The sequence below is a fragment of the Rhipicephalus microplus genome, chromosome 7 (assembly GCF_043290135.1).
Source record: "Rhipicephalus microplus isolate Deutch F79 chromosome 7, USDA_Rmic, whole genome shotgun sequence".
In the NCBI taxonomy this organism is placed as follows: Eukaryota; Metazoa; Arthropoda; class Arachnida; order Ixodida; family Ixodidae; genus Rhipicephalus; species Rhipicephalus microplus.
This window is the reverse complement of record NC_134706.1, coordinates 128,899,475-128,920,058: the sequence shown is the minus strand read 5'-3', so window position 1 is coordinate 128,920,058 and position 20,584 is coordinate 128,899,475. Positions and strand designations below refer to the sequence as shown.

The window sequence follows — 20,584 nt, the reverse complement described above, 5'->3', positions numbered from 1 at the left end:
ACCAGTAATCGTGATGCTCTCACCTCCCGATGTCACCCACGCCATCAAGTCTGGCACGAAAGCCGTGCTCGCTTAGTGCAGAACTCTTCGCACTCGTCCGCGAGGATTCCCCAGTTTCTTTTTCAAACTACCTCGTGTGTCTCATCACTCCGCAGCGCCTCGCTCGGAACACTGTTTCTAAATAAACGCTTACTTCTCTCTCTCTCTCTCTCTCTCTCTCTCTCTCTGCCACAGACAAATGAGTCTCTCCTTACAATAATTTGTATCGGAAACATTCAGAAGCCGACATGCTTTTTGGTAAATTGGACCAAAATATGCGCACTGATCGAAATTAAAAATCTTGGCATCAGTGCAGCCACAAGATTCTAGCAGTGATTCTTGTTCCTACGCGGGAAAAAAACTTGGGGACCCTTCAGCTTCCTCTTTAAGAGTTGAACGTGAAGGCGAAATCCGGCCCCTAGCACGCCCTGCAACCTTAGCGCTAAGTGCTGTTACGAAAGACGGCGACGTCAACGCGGTCCCAAAGGCGCCACTGCTCCGATCTCCGCCGACACGGTCATCAGCCGTTTGGTAGTGTAGGTTTGTCAGCTCGCGACTGCTTCTACGCAGAGCTGATAGACGAGCGGACGAGACGACGGTGAGTTAAACAAGGTTTATGTACAGCATATATACAGAGGCGTTACGAATTCGGCACTGGGGCCGACAGCTTAGAGACCCGAAGAGCCGAGCTCTCCTCTCTAACACATAGGTCTACAGCTCGCGACGCGCCGCAGGGCTTTTTTATATGCACCGGGTGGATTCTTTGAGTAACCAAATGTCCAACCAGAAACCGCTGGTCGTGAGGTCTGAATCCTCCAATGGGGTCGCCGCTGGGCCACGTCACTCTCATCAAATCTGGAGCCGCTGCGCTGCACGTGGCTGCACCCAAGGACGAGTGACGTCACCACGCATTGCGTCATACTCGCCAGACAGGAAGGCGCCGATTTCTTCCACGGGCCCGCTGGCTGAGGTGACTCACTGTGCGTGCGCGGCAGAAAGGCACCGTCGTGTGATGACGCCATTGAGTTGTTCGCGTCAGGCGGGCTCGCGTGCTGGCCTTGACACAGATTGCCTTTTTCAGAGGCATGGACGTTCACTGTGGACTCGCAGGCATAACAGCACCCCCGAAGCCATGCAATGGGCTGGAAAGACGAGCTCCTTTCAGGTGGCTCAGATGTCAGGCGCGCTCGTTCACCAGGTCCCTCCAGATTCGCCTCCAGGGCCATAGGGAGAATGCAGCTCCAGACTCCGCTCCGGGAACACATTCCATTCTTGAGGATGGATACCAGCTCCACTGGCTTGTCGTCACAACTTGTCGGCCAGCTTCGCTCGTCTCTTCTGGCAATCTTTGGTCTCAGCCCTTGTCGATGGTTCTGCAACTTGTCAAGAACGGTTCGACAACAGACAACACACGACACAAGCAAGTGCCCTCGGTCACCCGACAGAACACCAGACAAAGTATATTACAAGATATACCTAGCTACGTGTCTATCAGACTTTCGTTCCCTCTACATCAAGAGGCACATGTGGGACACAAGATTCTTAAAATGAGAACTCAAATTTTTACACGTACAACAACGTAACAAAATAAAATACAGCATAATTTTGGCTCCTTGAGCTCACTCTGGACGAGAGCGCTCAGCTAAGGTCATGATGAGGACAAAATTTTGCCCCCAATGGCCAGCGAGAAACAGAAAGATGGAGAAGGCACGAACTCAAACACATGGCTCCATGCATCTGCATTAGCGTTTAGCTTTCCTTTTTTGTAGCGAATGTCAAAGTTGTGCTGTTGGAGTATCATGCTCCATCTCAGTAACCGGCCACTTTTAGGCGACATGTTATTTAACTAGGTCAGAGGACAGTGGTCCGTTTTGACCACAAACCTCCAACCGGAGACATAACAGGCTAGCTTTTGAACGGCCCACACGAGGCAAGCGCATTCCTTTTCATAGGTACTGTATGCCTCTTCCCTGCAGCTGAGTTTTCAAGTTAAATACGAAACCGGCATTTCATTACCAGCACTGTCTTCCTGGCACAATACAGCTCCCGTGCTGTGATCACTCGCGTCGCACTGAATCACAAATCTCTTAGAGAAATTGGGTGCCATGAGAACGAGCTTTTCGCTTTGAGCCTGTTTTATCTTGCAAAACGCATTCTCCTTTTCCGAGTCCCATACTAATTTAACCGGCTCGGGTTTTCGAAGTGCGTCAGTTAGAGGGCTGGCCAGGCTAGAGTAATTTTGCACGTAATGCTGATAGTATCCAGCCAGGCCCGACAATGCCCTTATCTCAGATTTTGGGGTTGGTCGTGGATAGTTCACAACGGCGGATACTTTAATTTCTGAAGGTATACACCGGCCACGTCCCACAACGTGCCCCAGTTAAGACACCTCGCCACACCCTACGTGACATTTAGTAGGTTTCACGGTAAGGCCAGCCTCTTTTAACCTGTTCAGCACGACGCGAAAATGCTGGACATGTTCATCACAGTTGTTGGAGAAGATGGCGACATCGTCAAGATACGGCAGAGCGAACTCAGAGAGGCCTTTAAGAACGCGGTCCATTAAGCCTGAAAAACAAAAGGGCGCATTTTTCAATCCAAAGCTCAACTTAAGTGGACGATACGTTCCAAATGCGGTATAGTGGCTAGCACGCTCCATAATGGGGACTTGCCAATACCTTCGCACGAAGTCTAACGTGGAAATATAGCTGGACTGTGTGTGACAGTTTCCACCCTCTCCTCTAGGTTTGGTGTCGGGTAAGTTTGGTCTCAAGTTATGGCGTTAAAACGCCGATAATCAATGCATGGCCTCGGATCTTTCCTGGCACTTAAACCAATATTAGAGGGGATGTATAGTCACTCTCGCCCGGTACTACAACTCCCAACTCCAGCATTTTATCGATCTCCTCTTTCATGACCTTCTTTAGCACAGGGGAACAACAATACGGCTTGCTATGGATTGGCTCCTCACAAGTTAGCTCGATATCGTGTTCGATCACCGTCGTGTTTCCGGGACGGTCCGAAAACCCCTCCTCAAACTCGGAAACAATCCTTCTCAGGTCCTCCTTTTGCACTTCACTTAACCTAGGCTCTAGGTTCAACTGCTCCAAGATTACCTCCGGTTCCCTTTCGATTACATCACTAGAACTCGAAATGTCTGCTCCCTCTCCCTCTGAAGCATTTAAAAGCAGATTTACGGCTGCTTGACGTTGAACGTATGACTTCATCAAGTTACTGTGGTAAATTTTGTTCGGCCGCCTTCCTAACTTCACTTCATAGCTGGTATCAGAAAGCTTCAATATTACTTTCGCGGGCCCTTCCCAATGAACCTCAAGCTTGTTCTTTTTGGACGGCCGCAGCAGCATTACCTGACTACCAACTTCAAAGGTGCGCTTCTTCGCCGATTTGTCGTAGTACTCCTTCGACAACACTTGTGCAGCCTTCATGTGGCTTTTCACAAGATCTTTCATTTTTCCAAGCCTCTGAAGGACGTCTAGAACATACGCAACTACATTAGGGTCCTCATCGAATCCCTCTCAGGACTCGCGTAGCATTCGCAATGGTGCTCTCAAATTCCTGCCATACACAAGCTCTGCAGGGCTGAAACCAGTGCTCTCATGAGGAGCTGATCTCAAAGCGAACATAGCGGGAGGAATACAAGCTTCCCAGTTGCATTTGTGCTCGTACAAAGAGCTCTCAGTATCCCTTTCACAACGGAATGCATACGCTCTACCAGATTAGATTGCGGGTGATGTATCGAGCAGTGCACTACTTTTATTTCACATTTATCCATAATGGTAGAGGTAAGGCAGCTGGTGAAGACACTACCATTGTCGCATTGGATTTCAGAAGGAAATCTGACGCGTGCAAATATGGATAGCAGTGCATTCAGCGACATGAGGGGAATTGAGCTCCTTAAGTGGTATTACTTCCGGAAATTTTGTGGCTACACAGAGAGCCGTCAGGATGTACCGACAACCTTGCCTTGACTCTGGCAGTGGCCCGACGATATCAACTACTAGGCGCAGAAAAGCTTCTGTGATAATTGCCACAAGCTTCATGGGAGCCTTCCACTTGTCCGTGGATTTCCCCGCTCTCTGAGAAGTTTCGCATGAGCGTACAAGGTCTTCGACATCCTTCCAGCATTTCGGCCAATAAAACTCAAGGGAAACTCTAGCCTTAGTCTTTTTTATCCAGAGATGCCCTGTCCACGCGTTTTCATGCGCCAGTTCAAATAGTTGGCGACGATACGTTTGTGGCACCAAGAGCTGCTCATACTTGCGAGCTTGCGCATTTGTGTAGCTTCGATACAAAAGCCCTGCTTTATCAAAAAAAAAGAAACATTCTTTTTTTTCCCAAGTTTACGTTTTTCGTTAGCGCTTTTATCGAGAGGTCCTCACGCTGCTCTCGAATGAGCGTTTCTCGATCAACCCTCGACAGCTCACTTCAACTTTCCGCTACAGGTGATAGCATTGCACCCCTCTCGCTCTGACTCAATGGCGCCATGTCGTCGCCCCCTGCTACGGAAACCGCGCCAGTCGCTTCGGCGACGGGCCGCTCGAGTGACTGCTCACATGACTCACACGGAGAATTTCCTCTCTGAGGTTCCGTCAACTCGTCGCCAAGGCCACTTGATGGTTTACCACATTGAACAAGACCAAGCTCCTGCGAAAGCTTCCGCGCTTGCGATCGCGTGAGGGCCATGTACGCTAAGTGGGGGAAGAACGATTTACCTGCTCTTTGAGAAGCTGCTTTGAGTTGTTAGAGAAAAGATAAGGAAAACGATCGGGAAGCGCAGCAGACACAGCTGCTTCGGTGCGTAGCTTACCGAACGGGCCTTCAATGACAACCGTAGCGATTGGTAAGCAAGCACTCTGCTCTTCGGGGAGTTGCCTGATACACGCGTATTCTCCTGTTGTGTCATCCGGAGACACCAATGAAGGATGGACAACGTCTATGGCTACCACTGGGTCTCGAAGTGCCCGACACGTTTTCCCATTCATACCAATTTCTTGGAGATACGGCTCTAACAACAACATGTTCTTTTCTGATTTTCGGATTGTTGCAAAATCAAACTTTTGCTTACATTTTATCGCGATGTGCCCTTACTTTTTACAGTTGTAGCAGGTTAGCGGCTTCGGTGATTCAAACGCCCATGTGGTATCAGTGCGTTGTTTAGGAACCTCACTCCATTTCTCCGCTTCCGTTTGCCCTTCCTTTAGAGTGTCCTTCGTAAGAGACGGGTCCTTCTTGAAATTATGGTGCGGAGCGGGTTTCCGTTGATCATGTTTCTTTGAAAAGCCCTCGTTCCTTTCATCCTTTTCAACGCGCACTGCCCTGCTATGCAACTTTCGCCTAGTATAATACTCCTCAGCTAACTCTGCTGCCTTGTTTAGCTGTACTTCACCAAGTTTGACCTGCAGCCAAAGCTTGACATCCTCCTCGATGCAGCGGTAAAATTGCTCCAATCTAATGCATTTTACCACTTTATCGCGCTCGTCATAAACACCTTCGCCCTTGAGCCATTCAATTAAATCGGCTTTAAGACGAAATGCGAAGTCAACGTGTGACTCATTCCCCTTTTTAGCATACCGGAACCTTTGCCTGAAAGCCTCGGGTGACAACTTATAATGCCTCAAGAGCACTTCCTTAACCTCGTCATAGCTCTCAAACGCTTCCCTCGACAGGCAAGTTATCGCGTCGGACACTTCACCGCGCAGAAGAGCTAACAGGTTCTGCGCCCAAAGAGACCGCTCCAAAGCATTTCACTCACAGACGTGTTCAAACTTGACGAGATACTTCGCCATGTCCTCGCCTACTACGAACGGTGGCAGTTGGTCGCGAATTCTCTGACCGCTGACCTGAACTGTCGCAGAAGCTACGCTAGGCACCTGTGAACACTGTTGGATTGCCAATTCTATTCGTTTCAACTCAAGGCGCTCCTGTCTCTCGGCCTCCTCACGGCGTTCTCGCCTTTCAACTTCTTCACGTTCGCGAACTTCTCGTCTTTCAGCTTCTTCACGTTCACGAACTCCTCGCCTTTCAACTTCTTCACGTTCGCGAACTTTTCACCTTTCAGCTTCCTCGTGGCGTGCTTTGATATCCTCCCAGGCCTCATCGACTTCCTCAGCCGACACTCCTTCATTCATCATGATCTCAAGGATTGCTTGCTTTCGTTTCGCACGGCCTAAAGTAATGCTGAGTTTCTCACAAATTTCGATGAGTTCTTTCACTTTAAGGTTCTCCATCGTTCACACTAGCCTCTTGCTGTTTGCCCATGTTAAGAATTTACTTGCCGTACCCACTATAAGTCAACTAGCAAGACACGCAAGCAATTTGTAACACTCCCGTGTTTACACCCTCTGCATTAACTTTGGTTTCAAAGCGTTTCGACTTGGCTTAAAACGATCAAAACTCACACTAATGCTTCACACAGCCCTTCTCTAAACTACTACAACCTGAGTTACAGTAGTCTGGTGAACTGAGGGGAGAACATCAGGCACTCACCGCATCGATGTCGCTGACGCCGGCCAATCCCACAGCTGCCAACCACTGTTACGAAAGACGGCGACGCCAACACGGTCCCGAAGGCGCCACTGCTCCGATCTCCACCGACACGGTCACCAGCCGTTTGGTAGCGTAGGTTTCTCAGCTCGCGACTGCTTCTGCGCAGAGCTGATAGACGAGCGGACGAGACGACGCTGAGTTAAACAACGTTTATGTACAGCATTTATACAGAGGCGTTACAAACTCGGCACTGGGGCCGGCGGCTTAGAGACCCGAAGAGCTGAGCTCTCCTCTCTAACACATAGGTCTACTGCTCGCGACGCGCCGCAGGGCTTCTTTTATATGCACTGGGTGGATTCTTTGAGTAACCAAATGTCCAACCAGAAGCGCCACTGGTCGTGAGGTCAGAATCCTCCAATGGCTTCGCCGCTGAGCCGCGTCATTCTCATCAAATCTGGAGCCACTGCGCTCCACGTGGCTGCACCCAAGGACGAGTGACGTCGCCACGCACTGCGTGAGACTCGCCAGACAGGAAGGTGCCGATTTCTTTACCGGGCTCGCTGGCTGAAGTGACTCACTGTGCGTGCACGGCAGAAAGGCACCGTCGCGTGATGACGCCATTGAGTTGTTCGCGTCAGGCGGGCTCACGTGCTGGCCTTGACACAGATTGCCTTTATCAGAGGCATGGACGTTCGCTGTGCACTCGCAGGCATAACAGTGTATACTTATCAATATCGTTACGGGTGTGGTAAGGTGTCGAGTAACGCAGCTGGGATTCACACAAACGAAGTAGCTCCTCCACGACATCCGCTGTGAATTGTCGTCCACGATCGCTGATAATCAGGTGAGGTGGGCCGTGTCAGAGGATGATCTACTGTACAAAAATGGCAGTAGCTTAGCTCAGCTATGCCAGGATATACGTAGCGTTAGCAAAAGTTAAGCTGATTATTCTTAGCTTTCCAGATATCATGCTTACAGCTGTTCCGATGACACACACAGACGGTATAAGTATTATGTGGCACATGTATATTGATTTTGCTGGGCAACAACTTCAGGATCCGATGTGTTAAGCTTGTCCGCTCTACTGCACCATTAAGCAGCATTTGCACTCTCTTTCTCTATGGCTATACCACAGTGGCAAACGCCAGTCAGAGGCGCTATCAAGCGGCTTCTGCGCAGTGTCAGATGGCGACTGCACAGGGAAGGCGCGCGCGTCAGCGTCCATATGTCTACCAAGGCTATTACGGCACTCCTCTGGAAAGCGCAAACCGGCGGCGGCGAGTCGCGCGCGACAGCGGCCGAGTGCGAGGGAGGTGCCGGCTCCGGTGCGGGACACCAATGATCGTCTGCGCAGTGCATCGAATTGCGCGCACACCGTCGGCGAGCCGCGCGCGGCGGCGGCGGAGTATCATTGCGCATGCGCAGGCCAGTGCCACGTGAAATTGGCTCAGCGAGGCCAGCGTAGCTAACGCTACAAAAATGACGAGACATCACTGTCAGTTGCGGAGGAGACGGCAGCCCTCTCGCAGTAGCGTATGTGGTAGTCGACGCAAACAATTCTCCATACGTTGCCTTTAGCCGATTTCGGAAAGGGGCCCAGAAAGTCAATCCCCACTTGTTGGAAAGGTGCGCTTGGAGTTGGCATCGACTGTAGAAGACCAGCTGGACCAGTTGATGGACGTTTGTGGCACTGACATTGCATGCAGCTTGCCACATGAGTTATGTGGCAATCTGCGTGCAATGTCAGTGCCACAAACATCCATAAACTGGTCCAGCTGGTCTTCTACAGCCGATGAGTTTCGTGACACAACTCTCAACGGACTTCTGCATACCAGGTCAATAACAGCGCTCTTTAGTACGGTGAAGCATCCACGCTAAACCTCAATTTCCAGATGTAGGGTCGTAGTGCGTGACACTCATAATAACTCTGTTTGCAGGCTATTTGGGACCACTAGAAGGAAACGCGTGCCACTGCTGGAGAGGTTCATTTTAAACAACAGTCCATCGCGCATACAGAAACAGCGTGCAATAGTGGTAGCGGATGCAGCGGTGAAGAGGAGTGCTTGTTTTACGTCCTTCTGCTGTTCTGCTCTGAAACTGGGTAGTCCCGGAATGTAGGCGACACAGACGCTACAAGCTGGTCAAGGTCAGTGGATTCACAGTCCGTTGTGCTAAGTGGCATACGTGAAAGACAGTCCGCGTCAGCATGTCGATAACCACTTTTGTAAGCGACGGTAAAACTGTATTTTTGTAGCCGGAGTGCCAAGCGCGAAGGTGGTCGAAAGGGTCACGAAGGTTTACAAGCCAACAGAACGAGTGGTGATCAAATACGACTGTGAATGGGCGTCCGCACAGGTAAGACCTAAATCAATGAATTGAAAATATTGCTGCCAGGCATTCTTGTTCCATGACAGTGTAATTTCGCTCTAGCCTGCTTAGGGAGTGACTTCAGTATGCGATGACGTGTTCGCAATCACCGTAAAGTTGTACTAGGATGGCTTCAATACTTATGACGCTACCATCAGTACGAAGTTCTGTCGGAGCGGAAGAACTGAAGCGCTGAATGACGGGTTATCACGCCTGCAAAAACATCAATTGACGGAATGAAGAATCGCACTCTGGAGTCTACTCAAAGGAATTGTCCTTTCGTAAGAGGCATGTGAGAGGATACGCAACATCGGCAAACTCTGTAATAAAGCGGCGGAAATACGAACAAAGCCCCAGGAAACTACGCAGCTCCTTGACGGAACGCGGGGCATTGAACGCCTCAACTGCTGCTGTCTTTTGGGGGTCAGGGCGGATGCCATCTCTGTCAATGAGATGCCCGAGCACAAGGGTATGGCGGTCTCTGAAGTGGCATTTCTTGGAGTTTGAAATTAGGCCAGCGTTCCGGATGCAGTTCAAAACGACGTGAGTTGTATTCACTGAACGTGCGGCCAAAAATGACGACGTCATCGCGGTAGCAGATGCAGACGTTCCAGTTCAAGCCACGCAGAATGGTGTCCAAAAACCTCTCGAACGTTGCCGGTGCATTGCATAGTCCAAAGGACATCACGTTGAATTCAAAGAACCCATCAGGGTTTACAAAGACAGTCTTTTCCTTGTCCTCTGGGTGCATCGAAATTTGCTAATAACCGCATCGTAACTCTAGGGAGGAAAAATAGGAGGCCGAATGTAACCAGTCTATTGCGTCCTCAATACGGGGCACCGGGTATACGTCCTTTTTAGTCACGGCATTAAGTCGGCGATAGTCGACGCAAAATCTCCAAGATTCATCTCCCTTCTTAACAAGGATTACCCACGCTGCCCATGGACTGGCTGACTCTTGTACCACTCCCTTTTGCATCATTTCCTGCACTTGGTCGTTGATAATTTGTCTTTCTGACGGGAAAACACGATACGTTTTTGGCGAATCGGACTTCCCGCGCCTGTGTTGATGGAAAGGCACGTTCGAGACAGGGGGATAGGGATTACTTTGTTGTTCTGCGCAAAGTCAAATACAGAAACGTGCTTCAACAGCACATTCACTAAGGTTCGGCGCTTACTTGGGCTGAGCGACTTGTTTATCGTTGACTTGTTTATCGTTATCGTAACGTTCATGCCGAGAGTGACGTCACGTGTCGACCGAGGAATAATCGCATACTCCGTCATTATGATAAGGCCTCCCAAAATACTTCAGCACTACACACACCAATAGGGCGCAACGGCTCTCCACTCACTCCACAGAATGTCGAAGTTTCATTCCAGGTAAAAACGACTTTCCGCCCTAACACGCCATTAAAGGAAGCATGTATCGCGGAAATCATTGCACTTGTGTCCACCAAGGCCATCACAAGCACATATTCTACCAAAACACGCATTTAGTTTTTAAAGATACACACAGCCGCTATTTCTGTCAGTAGCACGTTTTCAGTGACCTCACCCCCACCAGTCACGCTGGCTAGTTTGCCGGTGGCGAAGAGGGCACTTTGCGACGCAGCGGTGAAGGAGAACGATGAGCACGAGGTCGCGGTGGGGGAGTTGAACTCCTGTCAGATGCCGGGGAGTGGTTCAGGGAGCTGTTGGGCCAGTAGTTGTCAACAGGTGGTATGTGGGCTGGACGCTGGACCCCTTGAGGCTGTTCGAAGACTCGTGAAAAGTCGGATAGTTGGTGATACCGAGGAGTCACCCGACGGTCGCAAAACCGCAATACGTGGCCTGGAACACCACAGGAATAGCACAACGGCTGAAGACAAAACGTTGGTCGCTTGTCGATGAATCGAGCGTCATCATTTGCTCTTGTGTAACGGATGTACTGTTTGGGTACGTCGTAACGAGACGTCGGGTGTCGAGAAGGCATGCGCTGAGGGCGTTGGTTATACCGCTAAGGGGAAAGTTGGTTTGTCATCTTTAAATCTGGTGCTGGGCTGCACTCCACAGTTACCGCGCTCATCGTGGGTTGTCATGTGGTCAAAGGAGGCACATCTATAGCCTCTTGTGGCAGACACAACTCGCGATCATCAGCTGTCGAAAACGACATTTCTCGGTGGGACCGTTCCTCGCGAACAATCTGTAGAATGGTAGAAAAGAGGTCCAGGCCAGGATTTGTGTCCACAGTGGCAACAGTTGTAACGTTAGCCAGCCGACCAAACTTGGGCGCATTTCGACGTATCTTGAGCCTTTCAAAGGTTCGGCAATGCTGAATGACGTCGGACACAGACAGAACTGAGGCTTTCTTTTCCAGTTAGAAAATTATACATGTTTTCAGCAATCCCTTTGAGCAGATGACCGACTTTGTCCTCTTCCGACATGGTGCACTGACTACTGTACCAGGCGGGCCACCGCTTAATAAATCGGGATTATCCCACCTCACCTGGCCACCTTGAGAGAGGGCGCGCGCGCGGCGCGGCAGCCATCAATAAACAGTCCCTTGCTAGCTAGCGTCTCGTGTGGTTGTGTCTTTGCTGAGCGCGTAAAGCAGAACATGGTGTCAGAAGTGTAACAGTCGAACCCTGCGCTGAAGATGGACTGCCTACCACCACCCGAGCCACTTGTACTGACAAATACTCCGGCCGACAACTGGAAAAAGTTCCGCCAACGAATCGAACTCTACTTCAAAGCTACTGAGACCAACAAGAAACGGACGCCAGCACAGAAGGCTGCCATCTTTCTACACGTCGCGGGCCCAGAGGCAATTGAAGTGTTTAACACCCTACCTCTATCAGCAGAACAACGAGAGGACTATGACTCGATCGTCAAAGCCTTCGAAGACTACTGCACGCCTCGGTGCAACGAGACATTCGAGAGGTACGTTCTGCGCAGTCGGCAACAACAGGATGGTGAACCTTTCGAACAGTTTTTGCGCGATATTCAGTTGAAAGCACAGACTTGTAATTTTGGCGAACTTAGGGACTCGATGGTGAGGGACCAGATAGTGTGCGGTATCGTCGACAAGAAGCTACGTGCACGCCTGCTTCAGGAGAAGGACTTAACCCTAGAATCAGCTGTAGAAATCTGCAAAGCCGCGGAACTGGCAGCAACGCAGAACCGGGCTCTTGAAAGCGAAGCGAAAGTGCAGAGAGTCGAAAAAATTGCAAACGCTGCCGGACAGTCTCGTACGAGCGGACAACGTCGACGCTGTGGCTACTGTGGCAAGATTCACGGACCAAGACGCTGCCCAGCGTTTGGAAAAACGTGCACGCTGTGCAACAAAAGAAACCATTTTGCAGCTTGCTGCAGGAGTAGACGCGGCGTTCATGAGTTAGGCGTCGCTGCAACAGAAGATGCACTGGAGGAGTCCTCGGACGCTACCGATGAAGACATTCAAGTTCTCACGGTACAAATCAGAAACGTGTCCAAAAATCAGGATTGGACGGTGGCAGGGGACCTTGCCGGGCACCCGACAGAACTGAAAGTGGATACAGGAGCGCAAGCGAACATATTGCCGTACTCGTACTTTCGCAGGATGCGTTTGCCGACCATGGTGCGGCCATCGACCACAGTACTTACTAACTACGAAGGAAGCAAAATACATCATTTGGGCGTTATCAGTCTGCCACTACGTCTAGGAGAGCAGCAAGAGAATATCAGTTTTTTTGTGGTCAAGAGAGGCAAGCAAGTCCTACTCGGATTGAATGCAGCAGAACGTTTCGGGCTGATTTCCCGCGTTCACGATGTATCTTCAAGAAGTGACGTTAGCACCGACTGGGTCACCGAGTTCCCGGAGTTATTCCACGGTCTGGGCTGCATCCGTAGACCATATTCGCTGGCAATGAAGGATGATGCGCGCCCCACGATCATGCCGCCGAGGAAAGTGCCACACGCACTGCGAGCGCCACTTAAGCAGGAGTTGGCCCGGATGGTCTCGCAGGGCATCATATGCAAAATGGAAGAGCCGTCAGACTGGGTGAGTCCACTTGTTCTTATTATGAAGAAGAATGGCCGCATGCGAATATGCCTAGACCCGCGGTACATTAATCGAAGCCTTAAACGCGAGCATTATCAGCTACCCTCACGTGAAGAAATAGAAGCAGAGCTGGCAGGAGCGGTGATGTTCACCAAGCTTGATGCCAATAGCGGGTTTCACCAGATCCCCTTAGACGAAGACACTTCAAAGATCTGCACCTTTAGCACGCCGTTCGGAAGATACCGATTTTTGCGCCTGCCATTTGGTATCGCGTCCGCCCCCGAAGTATTTCAGAAGGCAATGACGGAAGTGTTTGAAAACCTGCCGGGCACACGCGTATATGTCGATGATATTTTAATTTGGGGTGCATCAAAAGAGCAGCATGATCAACGCCTGCGTGCAGCACTGATGGCAGCGAGAAAGGCTGGCCTGACACTGAACAAAGAAAAGTGTCTGTTCGCGAAGGCCGAAGTTAAATTCCTGGGAGATTGTATCAGCAAAGAAGGAATAAAACCCGATGCTAGTCTCATTGAATGCGTTGCCAACATGCAAAAGCCGTCGAGTAAACAGGAAGTTCAAAGGTTTTTAGGTATTATGAATTACTTTGGCAAATTCATACCTAATCTCTCAAAAAGAACTGACGCCCTTAGGTCATTGATAAAGAATGATGTTGAATTCATATGGGAAGTTCACCATGACAAAGAATGGAAAGATCTTATTAAGGCTTTGACATCGGCTCCAGTGATCGCAGTTTTTGACCCATTGAAGCAAACCTTTTGATATCAAATTGCAATATGTTCCTGGGAAGCATCTGCTAGTGGCGGACACACTGTCCCGAATTCCAGGAACCCAACCGAGTGACGGAGAAAGCGAACAAGACGTATGCATCCATGCGACTCGCGTGCTAGCCAGCATCGTAAGTGAGAACACGAAGACTGAACTGACCTCTGCAATCCTGGCGGACCCATACCTCAAGCAAGTGGTGGAGGCACTCCAGGAAGGACGACCAGTCTCAGGCGAACTAGCTCCATGTTTGTCAGAACTGTCATATGTTGATGGAGTGCTTTTGCGGGGCAGCAGGGTGGTAATCCCAAAGAGTCTGAGGCGATCCATGCTGCAACGTCTTCATGAAGGCCATTTGGGAATGAGCAAGTGCAAAGCCAGAGCACGCCTTCTGATGTACTGGCCTGGGATGAATGCTGACATCAAGTCACTCATTAGCAAGTGTGCCACATGTCAGCACTTTGCCTACCGGCAACCTTCAGAGCCACTGTTATCGAGGGAAATCCCAACGCGGCCGTGGCAGCGAATTGGTGTCGACCTATTTGACCATGGGGGCAAGCGTTACCTGGTTGCGTACTGTGCCTACTCCAACTACCCAGAAGTGGAACAGTTGCCTCAGTCAACAAGTCAGGTCGTAGTGGACACACTAGGGACCATGTTTGCTCGCCACGGTATACCCATTGAAGTCTGTACCGATGGAGGACCTCAGTTCACATCGCGAGAGTTTAGACAGTTTGCAGTAAAATACGATTTTACTCATACCATATCCAGTCCACACTTCCCCAGGGCCAATGGTCTAGCTGAGAAAGGGGTACAGGTCGTAAAGCGCCTCTTGAAGAAAAGTGAGTACGCTGGCGAGGAGTTTTGGGTTGCACTGCTCAATTATCGAATCTCGCCCCTGATAGACGGACGCACACCAAGTCAGCTCCTTATGGGACGGATGCTTCGGGGACGACTTCCAGACTTCTCATCGGCTTCGACATCGTCAGTGCGGAAACATCCACAGGATCACGGCAAAGGCATACCTCTCACACCTCTCTCCGAAGGGGACGTCGTCAGAATAAGAAACGACAAGGGGTGGTTTCCGAAAGCCCGAGTAGAGAAACTTGCTGGCCCTAGATCTTACATAGTCTGTACAGATGAAGGCCGGCGTTATCGAAGGAATCGTCAGCATCTAAAAAGGACGCCCGAACACTTAGACCCACTGGATGACAAGGATGTCGCACCGATAATCCCGTCGCCTATACAGCATAGACAACATTCAACATCAGATACAGCACCCGATTTGACAACAGCATCCGCATCACGAAAGGAACGACATCCGTCACAACAGGCGCCTGCATCGGATGCTCTACTGAACCAGTCAGCTGCACGTGCACCACCCATTGCAAGTCAACCATCAAGGGACCCCGACGTGGTCCCGTCCCAGCATAAGGTCACTTGCCAGGCACAAGAAGCAGCCGACTCGAGTCTCAGAAGATCAACTAGGCCACGTAGAGCACCGACGCGCTTTGCCGACTACATCACCTAAAGAAAAAGGAGGATGTACCAGGCGGGCCACCGCTTAATAAATCGGGATTATCCCACCTCACCTGGCCACCTTGAGAGAGGGCGCGCGCGCGGCGCGGCAGCCATCAATAAACAGTCCCTTGCTAGCTAGCGTCTCGTGTGGTTGTGTCTTTGCTGAGCGCGTAAAGCAGAACAACTACCTTGCACAGCCCTAACACTTCTTCTATGTAAGTGGTGCATGTCTCACCTGGTAGCTGTACTCGTTGCGACAGTGTTTGCTCAGCCCGCTTCTTTTTAGCAACCGAGTCGCCGAAACACGCCCTGAACTCTTCAACAAAATGGTCCCCCGTCCTGAGTGCGCCTTCGTGGTTCTCTTACCATACATACCAGTGAGGTGTCGGTCAGGGAGAACACTACGTTGGCTAGCTTAGCGGCCGCATTCCAACCGTTGGACTTGCTCAAACGTTTGTACTTGGTGAGCCAGGCGTCGACATCATCTCCGGCTTTTTCTTCAAAGGGCGGTTTAACTCGGTAGTACGGAAGCGGACCAGATGGTGCTGTCCTGGGAACGCCTGCTTCTTCGGGCATGACGAAATCACTCCTGGCAGATGGTGGGAGACCAGCAAGTCGACGGCTTCGTCGAAGATGTGGCTGTGATCGTGCCGTAGTTTAAGCGCTCACCCAGCACCTCCGCCACTCTGGTACGTTTGAAAGAGACCAGTAGAGGTTGAATGGGGCCGTTTATTAAGTCGTGAGGGGCAGCTCAGACGCAGCCGACTGGTTAGAGATCCTCCTGATCCTCCTCTTCTTTTCTCACTCCGAGCGACAAGTGCGTTCACCGTATAGGCTTCGTTGTCTTTGTGCATGTGCACAATAATATGATTTGTTACACACACACACTCGCGCACACAAACGCATGCGCGCACAAGCATCACGTATCTATAGTAATGCAGTGACTGTGCAGTGTGGCTGCTTGCCTCTGGTAGAACGGCGTCTTGCTGCAGTCGAGACACATTTTTCACAATGTCTCACAGATTGCACACACACGCGCGCGCGTTCGTGTGAATGGTGCATACAGTTTTTATATCTAAAGCAACAGTCTTATGGCTTCCAAGATACAAGCCGCGCACTCGCCATCTTGGAGGCCATAAAGAGTCTCACAATGCCTCAAAGATGGCAGTACAATATCTAGCCTGTGCTGTTTGCTTGATGAACGCCTCAGGAAAGGCATGATATGTTTTCCGCTAGATGGACATAGTTGATAATTTTTAGAGCTGCTCGAAAGTCCTTGTGCATTTTAGCGGCGATGGCTGCACTATACCGGCCCTTTTCGACGTAGTTTGATGGCCTCCCAAATGCGCCTACAAATTCTTGAATGGCTCGCTTTCGTCGTGACATCTATCGAACGAAATGCTTTAAGGAGACTCCTTCCACTACATGGCACTTATGTAGGGTTATTTCCCGAAGCAGGTGCAAGTAGCACCATGGCTATGTTGTAGGACTTCTGCTTGCCACGCGAACGGCCCGGGTTCGATCCTCAATGGGACCAGAAATTTCATTTATTGTATTTGCTTATTTCTTGTTCTTTCGCTCACAGACGATTTTTCGCTCATGGTGCCGACGCCGACGGCTGAATTTCTGTGACACGAGCTATCTAACGCTGTCACGTTAATACCTTGCTCCCGCTGGTATTCCGTGCGCCCTGCTTTCTGCCGTGATCTCCACCACCACCAGAATCCTCAGTGAATATGCCATCTCGCGGCAGCCGTGTATGTGAGGCGGTACACGTTGGTTTTGCTGCGGAACGTGGCGATCAGGACGACTGGAGAGAAACACGCCACGCACCCGGAGGACGTGGATGCATCGAAGAAATTTGTTAAAGGACAATAGGTCGCACCGGTGCATCAAACCCAATCAGCCACTGTTACGTTGGGACAGGAAGGCATAGCCTTTGTTTTAAGAAATATGGTTTGTTAAAGCGCAGGGAACGTTTCAGCCTGAAGACACTTAAGACAGAGCGCTGCGTGGGTCTATTCGATTGCCCACCGCTGTAACTGTCCCTCTAAGGTTGGACTGTCTACAACTGTGTTCCACCATCCTTCAGCGTTCTTCTTGTCGATGTGTAACTTGGGACAATGCCAGAGCATATGAGTGAGTTTTCTGGCGTTATGGCATTAATCGCATTTTGCAGGAGTACAGCATTCCGGATAGGTCTTGTTAACTAACAGTGGGTTCGGGTGGCTTCTTTTTTGCGAGATCTTTAGCGTACATGACCTGAGCTCTGCTTTGTTTACTGCGTGAAGGGGGGGGGTGGCACCCTGCTTCCTAGGTACAAGTGCTCGGTTAGCTTGTTGTAAACAAGGTGCCCCCTGCATTTTGAAACCTGAGCATCTTCTTGCCTTGTGGCAAGGTTGCCTTGGCACGGTTGACAGTCGTTGCGCAGCATTGAGCAGATTTGTTGAAGTTCGTAAGAACGTCATCGATTTCTAGTTTGCGAATACCAAATCAGATGATTGTTTTAAAAAATTGAACAAATTCAAGCGTTCCTGGCAAACGCCCTACCTGTGTGAATGCAAATGTCGACGTTTCGTGCTTGAAAACAAACTAAGACAATATGCCAGGAACACACAAGTTCCCGGTCAAACTAAATATACTATTGATTAGCAAACTAGAGGTCTGAATGCTTCAGTTCATTCGGTGATCAAAATATGACTACTCAAGGAGCGAATGATCGGACACGCGAATTTATTTTCAACTAGTATTGAGTTGAGTTTGCCTTTTCCATTGTCCATAAAATGGTTTTACAACCTTTCAGAATAGTCTACACAGACTTGTTCAGTCCACACTTCAGAACTAGCAGTACTTCTCAGTATTAAAGATATATTCCTACCATTAAGAATGCTTTCTTGCATTTTATATAAGAAACCATCCTGCATGTCTGTACATTCCTTTCTGGGCTCTTCTGAGTCGTTGTTCTGCATTCTCTAATCCACGTCGACAAAATACAATGGTGGTTCCGATATACCATTTTGCTGGTGAGCCAGCTTCATCGTCTGAATCTCTTACAAGCTTTGTCGCTTGGCGCAAGCTATTCCAAACGTATAAAAATTAAGAGATTACTCACCACACCTCTTCCATACTCTGAGTAAATTACGCACATTACATCAGTAACTTGTTAATGAAGCACCAGTTATAACGTTTTAACTAGTTATCTGAGCACAACCAATTGGAGAATTAGTTGCCGGAGCACAACTTATTGGAACACCAGTAATAACGCTTGAACGTGCAGATGCTTCAAAAGTAAAGCCGTAGGTGAGAGTTCTGGTATTTCTGCTACCCTTACTTCTTTAACGCACACCTAAGAATATCAGTAGGAGCCTGAGCACTCTGACAAGGAAAATGAGACCGTGAGGTGAACAGCCTCAAAGCCCAGTCCTATGATTTCACGGTGGCGCTGTGAAGTATTACCACAGCAAGGTGCGAAGCTTTTTACCAACGTTCATTTCTCCCAAAACACCTCCATTTTCAAGTTATGCGAAATATAGTCCAGTTAACAGCTTGTTATGGTAAAGCTTATTGTAGCACTCACGCACCGCATAGTGCAAGAGCGTTTAATAAATTCAAAATTTCTAGTAAAATTACATTTTCATGTACCTTCATTCAACGCCCCCACACAACTGAATTCAAAAGCGTTCTTTTCTGTGGAGTCTATAGACAGGCTACTGCCATGATCTGCTAGGCAGGCTCACCTTGTACTCGTGAGGAGCCCGGGATTATAACAGCAAGGCGGACGCACCGACATATAGCGGAACCATTTTACGGCCTTTCGAAATTATTTTCGACGGTAGCCATTGCAAATAACCTCGCGTCAGATATGAAGTTATTGGTGCTGCGCTCGTGTTCTGTCACTCATATTGCACACAATAGCATATGGGCTTCTAGCATTTAAACCATGGAGTGTACTAGAATCTTGCCTACACCTTCATGTATGTCGCTTTTGTTGTTCTGAGTGACTGTTCAGTAGGTGTAGGTCAACGTGATGCGGTTACTGCTGCCAGTACTCAAAGCGGTGAGTTTCGGTTTCGCACTCCAACACCACAACCACTTGGTCATGGCGGGAGGTCGACGTGAACTGCACATATGCACAGCAACATAATATTCACAGCATTTCATGGCGCGTTCGTGGCGTGCACGCCGACTATTCCAAATACTCATGCGGCCTTATAGGAATAAAGTTTTTGTTGGTAACAATTGGCAGACAGAGTAAGAACGCCCATTTCACAACTGCTCTAGTTGATGGGGGCTCAATAAATAGATAAAAGTCATGCATGCTTATCTATTTCCCAAGTGCTTTCTGGTTGATGGAGACAGTATTAGGAGGGGAAAAAACAATGCTTACTTACCTAAACCAGCCACGCTTGCCATCATTTCGTCACTGACTACAGCCGCTCTAGGCACGATGACGGGATACTGAGAAGACATGCGCCTAACGCACATGTACCTTAGGAAGGCCATGCTACTGCAACACGTAATGAGAAGTGAACTTCGAGCAACGACTCTACAGTCACCCTAAAAATTCGTATTCATGAGTGCGCTGCTGTTCGCTTATTAGCTGTGCACAAGTCGCAGCTGGCCGGATATAGCGACGCATCGCCGCGCGTGCCGAACTAAGTGACAAGCAGCCTGTGGCCTTGAGTCGGGGTCACGATGGGTGACACTTCGGTTCACTGGAATATATGTAAGCTTGCGCCACTTTCTAAACTCATCACTTTTCAACAATCTTTGCTTGTTGTTTTTTTCTTTTGTTATCATATAACCCTACAACATATAGCCGCAGAAACATTTTTCTCTATTTCTTTTTGCATGCCAGGCTCTATACCTGTAAGTATTACCTTGTACACGCCGTGTCAGAGTGTCGAGGGACATTTTCGTTTATAGTATAGATTATTATTACGATAATCTTTTAAGCACAACGCGTATAGAACAGCTTATCTGCAATTGTAGAGGCAATTGCAAATATTGCGGCTCCTAACCTTAAGACTCGAACCTCCGATACCTCATGCAAAGTGCAGACGTGCTCACCACTGATAGATAAAACCTCGGTAAGGCATGACTTTGATAACTGCAATCGGTGTACAGCATGTATTGCTTAGTCTCACTTTCCACTTTCCGTGAACAACTTTGCCGAATAGTTTCATTATTAGGAGCTTGACTGGCTCATTTTTCACCGACACAGCCAGGTAACATTATTCTCCACTGAATGAAATTTCTCAGGGGGCCTATAATTATTAACGCCCCAAATAAACGGGTGCTCGTACACTTTCCGGGCGCACAGATAAGGTAGCAGCGCTTCCAGTTATC

General features: G+C 49.4%; 1 protein-coding gene across 1 annotated transcript in view; it reads right to left on the bottom strand.

Moving 5' to 3' along the window:
* LOC142767864 (glutathione hydrolase-like YwrD proenzyme) overlaps positions 1-19,798 on the bottom strand; it is an 80,333-nt gene extending 60,535 nt beyond the window's left edge. Inside the window, exon 1 of the mRNA XM_075870112.1 lies at positions 19,627-19,798. Within this exon, the coding sequence (XP_075726227.1) occupies positions 19,627-19,738 (112 nt within the window). The 5' untranslated portion in view covers positions 19,739-19,798. The remainder of the gene's footprint in view (positions 1-19,626) is intronic.
* Positions 19,799-20,584: the final 786 nt, after the last annotated feature.